The sequence below is a fragment of the Phaseolus vulgaris genome, chromosome 10 (genome assembly GCF_000499845.2).
Source record: "Phaseolus vulgaris cultivar G19833 chromosome 10, P. vulgaris v2.0, whole genome shotgun sequence".
Lineage (NCBI taxonomy): Eukaryota > Viridiplantae > Streptophyta > Magnoliopsida > Fabales > Fabaceae > Phaseolus > Phaseolus vulgaris.
This window is the reverse complement of record NC_023750.2, coordinates 37,625,824-37,636,123: the sequence shown is the minus strand read 5'-3', so window position 1 is coordinate 37,636,123 and position 10,300 is coordinate 37,625,824. Positions and strand designations below refer to the sequence as shown.

Here is a 10,300-nt window from a genome sequence, read left to right as displayed (position 1 = left end):
TTGGCTGCTCTGTATTATAAAATTAAAAGGTTTACAATTTTTTTTTAAATTTAAAGGATGTAAAGGTTTTTGCAAGCTTTTTCCTTTATCTAAATATACCACTCTGTTAACGTTTTTACATTTAAGTTTTAATTGTTAGAAATGTTGAATTTTCTCACTTGTCACATATATAGAAGTATTTTTCAAAGAGAAAAGAAAAACTAAAAAAAGAAACTGTGAGTAAGTTGTTCGCTTAAAGGTTGTTATGGGTGGAAGGGGACAATAATAGAAGTACTTGTGTTCTCGCTATAAAAATAAAGAAACGCAAGAAACGCACCGTTCACTTAAAATAAACTACTTTATTTCATATTCAAACCAAAATCAGAAATTTAAATCCTGAATTACTGATTAAAAGACACAAACTACTTATAACTTATTTATTCTGCATGATATAATATAGCCAATTCATTTTCTATACCAATTTATAAAATACAATACAATATAATCGTATTGCTTGAAATCATTGCTAAATTATATATAACTTTAAAATTATGTTAATATGTTTGCTAATTTATTTTATTAAAATGATACAAAATTTGAAAATAATTCATAATATTTTTATATTCATAATTTTATTAAATAAAATTGTAAAATTCACATAAATAATACTATCTCTGTTCTAGGACAAAATACACTGTTCTAAAATGAGTGCAGTTTTATTTTTAAAAAATAATTTTAAATTAATTAATGTTTACAGCACTAAAAGGTTATTTACAATATTTTAAATTTCTAGCAAATAAATTACATCAATATTTATATTTTAATAAATGCACATATATTAACATGTCCTTTTCTTTTAATTCATAATTGCAAATTTGTCATTTATATAGAAAAAAATATTATTATTTATGTATTTCAAATCAACAGTATCAAGTACTAAATTGTTATTTTATTTGAAGTTCCAATTATATATATATATATATATATATATTTCTTTTCAGTACAAATTAACTCGTAAATTAGACATTTGAAAATTTACACCCATTTTTATTAAATCTTGACTTCCTAAAAATAAATATTATTGTGTTATTTCTACAAATTAGGATTCTAAACACCTGTACACTGTCAACTAAATAAACATGATCGTTGATTTTCTATAAGTTAGTCAATATAAAAATAAAATGAATGGCGATTTGCTAATTCATAATAATATAACAATTTTTACATTATCATATATATAACAACAAATACTCATTCCTCGTAGTAATGTAGACTTCAGACTATTTGACTGTATACTTTTCAGACTGCAATAATGTATCAAAGAAATATCATAGACAAACGGAAGAAGTTTTTATTCAAATTAAAATAACATGAATCTCACTATCCAACTTCTCCACAAAGTTTACTCTTAAGAAAAAACAATAAAATTAACATTTTATAAATAAGCTATTTGTAGAAATAGAGATATTCTCTAAGCTTTTATGTAAGCTAGTCCTAGTTCTAACTAATAAAAAAAGTGTAAAATATTGAATCATGAAACAGAAACCCCAAACACGAGAAATCTTTATCAAAGAAAAATGTTGACAACTAACATAAATAATTTTTTATCACAATAATGATTACTGATTGAACGACTACATGGTCCAACAAACGTTGTAATCAGCAAAATCGACATGCTTGTAGCAAAACTGAAAAAAGCTACATGATCTGAATACCACACCCGCCAAAAGTAAGTCCAAAAACAAGGCTTGGTATATGGTTTCAAAGAAACGGGGCTCTTAAATTAAAAAAGACTCAAGAGGAGCCCTCTTTTCGTCTTTTAGAGTACCAAATATACTTAAACACTAAGCTAACTTCTTGTATTTCAATGGACCCTTCGGGATCTTACTCAACACCTTCTCGTCAAACACAGCATACTGCTTTTTGAACTCGATCAATGCCTTCTCTGCCAGAGGGTCTATCTTGTCCTCATACTTATCATACAAGACTGGAACCGTATGCAACAAAACAAAAACTGCAGCAGACAAAGATCAAGAAGAAAATCAGTGAAATTCCATAAGTCATTTTCATACTTAAAACAAAATATAAAGCAAGAATAAGATATTCTTACCAATGTAGAACAAGGTCATGAAATTGACCCAGCTCCCCACAATAGATAGAATCCATGTGCCAACAATAACCTATTATAACATAAACAACAGAATGCCAGTTATTCAAACTAAAACTAACACTAAATTAAGAATCATAGTACATGATTTTTTTTGTATTGAACCCATGTTAAAATCCCATAATTCATAATAATTACACGTTAGAAAAGAATAGTTCATACAACAAGGAATGTCTTCAAATCTCTTCCAGAACCGATAGCATGCAAGGCAGCAAATCCGCGGTTAATTTCAATTGTCAATGCAGATGCAAATTGAAGAAAAGGCTCTTCAGGAAGATGAACAACTGGGATGCGAGGTGGAGCCCTGCAACAACATTATTTGATATTACATTAAAAAGAAATTAGAAATAAATGATAAGCACTGCACAGGATGACTTGGTTCAATAATAGATTAACAACTTCCGAATTCTTACTTGTGAATAAAGGTATGGGCATTGGACCACAAAAACAAAACCGCAAGCAACAGAATCAAAATGTGACCAACTAGAGTAAGCAGATGATATTCAAGCAACTCAAAAAAGATCCAAACAGCTGTGGCTACAGAGAGTACACTAGCAGATATCTTTTTGTTCCTCCACAACAGCACATCAGCAGCTGCAATTGAATGTTAAAACAATTGGTTACGGATTATAAAAAATGAATCTCATCAAATAATTTAGTTTTTTATTGTAATAATTTAGCCATTATTTTATGGTTTTAAAAAAACACAAAGTGACTAATTTTTTTCTAATTCAATAAAATTTAAATTATTTTTAATATTTTGAAAAAACTGGATGACACACGAAAAAGTAAACAATAGATCACCAAAAAATCAAGTCTTCCACAAGTTGCTCATCTCAAAGATATCTTCGATCTATACGAGTTTTTGACGGCAGTCAAACAACAGTACTAAACAGGTAAATGATCACAACGTAAAACCCAATTGCAGGACTATACAACATGTTGTTCTGTACAAATATACAAAAACATTCATTAAATTCAATATTAGTGAACATCGAACACAAAGATATTCAAAATTCAACATCACACTTAAGAGAACTCGAATTCCACCTCCAAATAATAATGTAGCATTCAAACACCTTAATTCCACTTCCTAATAAATAAATATTGATTAGATATTTATTTCCAACACTTTCAAATTAACAAAATGTAGCATAATTCAAAATCTACTCAACATAGATCAACAAATCACTTCACATCACAGATCTAACGAAACCACAACTAAACAGTGCCAATTAAGAGAAATAAAAAAATGCTAGAGAGAGAGATTCATACGCTTTCCGCCGCCTAGGACAGAGTGAACGGGTTTCTCCCTCCCGAAGAGGCGGAAAACCTTGTCCTTGATCGAGGAAGATTCCTTTTTCTCGGAATCGGAATCAGAAGAAGAGGAAGAGTCGTGGCCGTGGAGCTTGTCAGCGATCTTGTCTAGCAACGATTCCCCAGTCGCCGGCGCCGGCGTGTGCTCCGATTCCTCCACCATTGTGTTAGAAAAACCCTAAATCTTCGAAAGCGGAACCGCTCTTACAGGGATTGAAAGCTTTTTTCTTTAGGCTCGTGCTTTGGACAAGTAACGTGCGAGGCGCTTGGTGTCCTTTTTATAGTGTTGTGCATAACGAGGTTCGGTGCCAAACCACAGGTTCGGTACACATTTGAATCTGGCACGACTAATAGATAGAGGGAAACCGTTGGAATTGACGGCGTTTTCTGTTCAAAGTCACTATTGTTATTTGTTTTCCCTAATCCTCAATTAAATTAAAATTAAGATACAATCAGAGTTTACTAAGAATCTAAAATACATTGATTAAAAAAAAAATTAAAAAAAATTATTACTATGTTGCAGTAGCATTGGGTTAGAAAGTAAATTTAAATTTAATATTAAAGTAATTTTTAATTAAAATTAATTTTTTTTCTGAAAACTCATATGGTTAATGTTGATATTATTGGCAATACCGATTGTTTAAGTAAAAAATAAATAATTTTAATAAAAAAATTTAAGTAAACTTTATGTTTTGTACTTAGTCTGACTTTATAAAAACAGTTATTTTCTGTATCTTACTTTACCTGTTAATTAAGGTAACATATACATTTCACAAAATAATTAATAATATTCATTCTAAAATAGAATAATTTTTTTCTCGTAAATGTTTTTAACTAAAATACACTATTTTATAAATGCAATAAAGCAGATAATGAAAATTACTGATTAATGTGATTTAAAAAATATATTAATAGAATATTTAACCTTTTTTAGTATCCAAAATATAAAGAAAAAAATCCAGAAACTTACAGTGTGTTTATAGCTAATGATTTATTTTGCATATTGGAAAATATGAAAATTTGTTTTTTTATGAATTTTTTAACAGTGTGAACCTTTATTTATATTTATAAAAAATATATACTTCTTTCACTTTTAAATTTAATTTTTTTGTCCCTTTAATTATATCTACTATAAATTTTTTATTTATTTTTGCAAAAATTAATTAAAAGAAATAACAGAAAAAAAAAGGTAGAAACTGATGGAATGTAATTGTAAAAATTTGAAAAAATATAAAATTGATATATTCATTTTGATTTACTTTAATAATATATATAATAAAATTACAATGAAAATTATTCATTTTGATTTACTTTAATAATATATATAATAAAATTACAATAAAAAATAAAAATTATAAAATAGGGAACATTCTTATAAATTTATTATTAATATAATAATAATAAATAATTTAAAAATAATAAAATCAGAATTAATAACTAACATTTAAGATTAATCAAATATAAATTAATAATCAATAATTTTAACACTTTTTATTTATTTTTCGTTTGATTTTACACTCTCATTTAATCCAATCAATACATTAGCTTACAGTGAAAGGAATTGTGGTCCATAGTTTTAATTACTCATCTTTTGTTCATGTATTTAACATTAAACAAATTTGGTCCATAATCTAAATTGCTTAGTTTTAATCTGCCAAGTTAAAAAATTAATAATTTAAGGAAATTAGAAGAGAGTTTAAAATGGCAGAATATATTATTTTTTTGTGAAAATATATTTGAAATTGGAAGAGCTTTAAAATGGTTGAAATTAAGGAAAATGATTATCAGAATGGGAATTGAAAGAAAAGAAGTGAGAGTGGTTGTGGGAAAAAGGTGACGTGTATGACGGTGATACTTTATAAAAGTAGTGACCGACAATATCAAAAGTTCTAGGAGACGTGTCCGCTTCTGATTGGGTCACTATGACTGCCCTTGGGTCGTGGACGGTTCCTCCTCCTTTACGCAAATCACATACTAACAAGCAAATACGTACACTTTTTTATCATTTATTTATTTATATATATATATATATATATTATTTTCATACATTCTTTATTATTTTGAAAAAAAAATGCAAATCATGATTTTAATAAATGTTAATTGGGGATAATAAGGAATGCATTAAATATTTAATTGCTAATCGTTTCTTTGCAGAAAACTCATAAAGATAATTTAATTTAAACTTTTGCTTCCAATTGATTTAAGAAGAAGTTTTATACTCAATCCTCCGCACAAAAAGTGTTAAATTCAAATTTTATGAATGAAAAAATAATATTAAAATCAAAATTTCAACAATTAATTAAGTTTCATCCACTTCATATAATATTGTCACTATCTAAACATAATATATATATATATATATATATATATATATATATATATATAAATATCATTATCATGGTCGCAAAAATTAACTTTCTAAAAAAAAAAACATATATTTGGAAATTTTCCAAAATACTTTTAACTATGCAATAATATACCATTGAAACTGATATAGACGACAACAAGAATTTCTAAAATTTTAGCAATGCTGCTTCTACAAGAACAATGCTTAGCAAAAAAAAAGTGTAAGTGCGTTTATGCTTATAAGAACTATCCATCGAAGTAAAACTTATAAAAAATTGACATGAGCATTAACATGATTGAAGTTTTTATTTAACAGATAAGTAGTAAATTAATATCATGAAATATTATTAATCCCAAGTAATAATTTATAGTGTTAGGTAGACTAAATACAAATAAAATGAACTAAGGAAACCAAAATCAACATTCAACTATTTTAAATGAAGTTATTTGTATGAATAATACATAATTTTGTCTTACTATATGATAAAGTTATGCTTAAAATTTATATTTATATAAATGAGATTAAGTGTGCATTAATGTTTGTTACGAAACGTGAATGATGAGTCCATATATTCTCAAACAGGGGCATATGTTTACGTAAAGCTACTACAAAACAGCAAAAGGTTGATTCAGCATCTACCATTCAAATAAGCTTAACACTAACATTCAACAACAACCAGATTTAAGATTTTGATGAAAAAAAATTGAACTCAAGTTGGAGGAATCAACAATAGTTTAAAACAGATTTTGCTAAAGTGCAAAAACATATCCTTGTTCTCTAAATCAAGGGTTGCACTTTGCTTAGCTTATTTGTTAAGAGAAGAAATCCAAAACTTGTGAGATGATGAGAATGCTTGTTACAACGTTATTTATAATAATTTTTAGAAGTGAAACCAAGAGATAAGTACAACCTCCATTGTATTTTATCATATGTTTAATTTTATTTATTTATATTTGATTATTTTACTCATAGTTATGGCATGATTTGCGATTTTCTTCTAACAATTAATTTATAGATCATTAACTATTATTTGAATATATTTTTTAGAGTAATAATTTGAATAAAGTTTTTGTAATAATTTAGATTCATTAAGTAGTAGTTAACATTTAACAATAAATAGTTTTACTTAATTATATGAATATTTATGTTATATGATTTCTTTTCACCCAAAACTTAGTACTCCACATTTTGTCTAAGCTAAAATCCTATTCTTAATGAAAAATAGTTGAAAAAGTTGGGTGATCATTTATGAATTTATGGTTTTTTATATTTTTTATGAGCTTTATTTTAATAAGATTATTTTATTGCAAAATTTGGTGTTAATTCCATATTTGTATGGAAACTGAAGACTTGGAGTAAAGAAAAATAATTTGAGTTAAAAAGAGAAAGTTGAAATGTATAAAAATGGAAAAAGATGCAGAGAAAGATTGTGCGTTTTTTTATGTTTTATCACTTAGCCCATAGGATTAAGCCTTTAGCTAGGTCACTTCCTCGCGCTAACGAGCTAAGTGATAAAACATGAAAAAATGTTCAATATTTCTTTGCATCTTTTTTTTATTTTGGGACCTTCCAACTTTCTTTTTTTAGCTTAAATTATTCTCCTTTACTCCAAATCTTCAATCTCCATACATATATGCAATTATCACCAAATTTTGGAATAAAATGTTCTTATTCAAATAAAACTCATACAAAATGTAAAAGGTATAAATTTATAAATTAGAAATTATTTTATATGTAAATTAATAATAAATCATCATAAGTGTCCATATTTTAATATGAAATATTACTTAAATTAGCCACTTATGAGTGTGTTTTATTATAATAGGTGAAATTGATTTTTATCTTTAAACAAATTTTAGTCCTCATGTAATAAGAAAATTATTATGTGTTGTTACCATTATTTTTCTTACATAAAAAAACAAAATTTTAACGTGAATTGAGATATTAAAATATATATTTTATATTGATTCATTACTAACGTCAATATTTAAAATAGAAATTCATTTGTAACTTAAAAGATCAACAAAATTTCATTTCAATCATTTCTTTACTATGAGTATTCACAAAATTTAAAATTTAGAATAAAAACAAAAATTAATTTTACGTGGAAATATAAATAAATAAAAAATATTTAATCCTTATATAATTAAGTATTCTACAAATAAATGGCACAAATGTAGTGGAAGTGAAATCTCTTCTAGAGATACTCTGTTAGTGTGGAAGTAATTTGATTTGTGTGGCTACCACTTTGGAGAGGGAAGGAAACATTTAGCTTATGAAGAAAATTGATGTATGAAAAGGGGAAGCATGTGAGTGTGGAAGATAAAGGGAAGACATTGAGTTTGGCTTCGTGAACATGGTGTAACATCTACTTGTACTAGATAACTTTATTTTATTTTTAATTTTAAATAAAAGTTATAAAATTTATATTTTAATTTTTATGATTAAATTTATATCTATCTATCTATCTATATATATATATATAAAATATATAATTTTTTTATTTTATCTAGATAAAATCTGAGCATTAAAAAATAAAGTAAATAATTGTTAATAAATATTGTCACTAAATAAAATGAACTTAATAATAATTAAATAAAATAAAATAAATTAATTACGAAAATATAATATTTAATCATTAAAAAGCAAATAATTAAAAAATTAATTACGAAAATGTTATATTTATTATTGAAAAGATTATTTAAAACAACCTTCGCATGTGAAGATAAAATAATTAAATAAATAAATAAGACTTGTAAATAAGTGAAGTCACAAATAAATAAATTAAATAGGACCAATGTATAATTGAACATAAAAAAAAATAAAAATAGGATCAATAAATAGAGATAAAAATAAATAATAAATAAGACTAATTGTTGAAATAAAAGAAATAAATAAGATCAAAGAGTTACTGAAAATAAAGAAAATAAATAGTATCAATGCTTAAATAAATAAATAAATAAGATGAATACGTAACTAAAGATGAAATAGAACAGAATTGTGAAATAAATAAATAAATATGACAACTTAAAATAAATAAATAAATAAAACTAAAGTAAAACTAAAAAGAAAAAAATGACCAATGAAATAAAATAAATAGAATCAGTGCCAATTAGAGATAAATAAATAGAATCAACAGATATTAACCACATTATTTATTAAAATTTATTTGATTTATTTTTCGATCTTCATACTTCATCTAGATAAAATACTTATATATATATATATGTTAAATATAAATTTAATCATAACAGTTAAAATGTAAAACGTAAGATTTATAACTTTTATTTGAAATTAAGGATAAAATCATTAATATAGTTATCTATTATTTATTAGTAAGATATTAAAATAAACCCTAACCCTAGTTGAATAAAATTAGATGACCAAAAATTTAAATAATAAGAAAGGAATAAAAATAAGAAAAAAAAACTTACCTCAGATTTTATTTATAGAGAAATTGAAGTCACCACATGCTTACCTATTCCATTTAATTTTTCAGAGCAATATTGTTGGTTTTTTTTTGTTTTTCACAGAAATTAAGGCAAAGGTATTTGTTTTTTTTTTTCTTCTATGCTTCAAATTTAAATTTTCGGACAATTAGACAGCCCAATTTGTTTTAAATTACTAAATGGCACACCACTATACTGTTGGCCAAAAGGTCCTTAATTATTTGTCCAAGAACCTATTTGCAAATATTAAAAAAAGTAGTTAAGGACTTATTTGTAATTATTGAAAAATATTTAGGAATCATTTTATAATTTTAAGAAATTTGAGGAGCTTATATACAATTATGAAAAATAGTTAACAGAAAACACTCAATATTGTTATTAAAGAAGAAAATCAAACCTAACACTTAATAATATTTACACAAAAAAGGTGTTACAAAATTGACTTTTTTCTATAAAATTGGACAATTTATCCCTTCCCAATATATTCAATGAAGTAAACCGAACATATTAAGAAGGTAATGTGTGTCTCCACCATTTATAATAATAGTTTTATATTTGTTACATTAAATCTTCTCCATCATCTTCTACACCTCTTATATCTTTGACAAATCTCTTTAATAGGGATGACAATGGAATTAGAGAACATATTTTACTATTTCATTCTTATTTTCAAAGTAAAATTTTATCTCCGTCTCAATTCTTATCTTTAATGGGTATGATTTTTTTTTTTATCTCATATTCATTTCTACCAGAAAATACATATACTTGTACATATGTCCGTAACAATCCCTTACTGTTTCAAATATTAATTAAATATTATTTTGTAAAAATAAAAATCACAACATAAGAAAGATGACATTATCAAGTATTTAATGTCAAAATGATACACATTTTCTTTTTTCCAATGTTAAATATTAAGAAAAAAATTATAATTGTATAAATAAATGAGAGTATCAAATAACAATTGGATAAAGGTTAATAATGATAGAAAAGAGTAAAAGTGATCAAATGTATGACTTAGAAATAAATTATGAAATTAAG

The 10,300-nt window shown here is 25.0% G+C and overlaps 1 protein-coding gene across 1 annotated transcript; it reads right to left on the bottom strand.

The window, feature by feature from the left end:
* Positions 1-1,542: 1,542 nt before the first annotated feature.
* Positions 1,543-3,830, bottom strand: LOC137818163 (reticulon-like protein B1). Its single transcript, XM_068621422.1, has 5 exons — positions 3,422-3,830; positions 2,560-2,740; positions 2,309-2,450; positions 2,090-2,159; positions 1,543-1,993 (listed from the first exon to the last, which is right to left on the bottom strand). The coding sequence occupies exons 1-5, from the start codon at positions 3,624-3,626 to the stop codon at positions 1,824-1,826; spliced, it is 768 nt and encodes a 255-aa protein (XP_068477523.1). The 5' UTR covers positions 3,627-3,830; the 3' UTR covers positions 1,543-1,823.
* Positions 3,831-10,300: the final 6,470 nt, after the last annotated feature.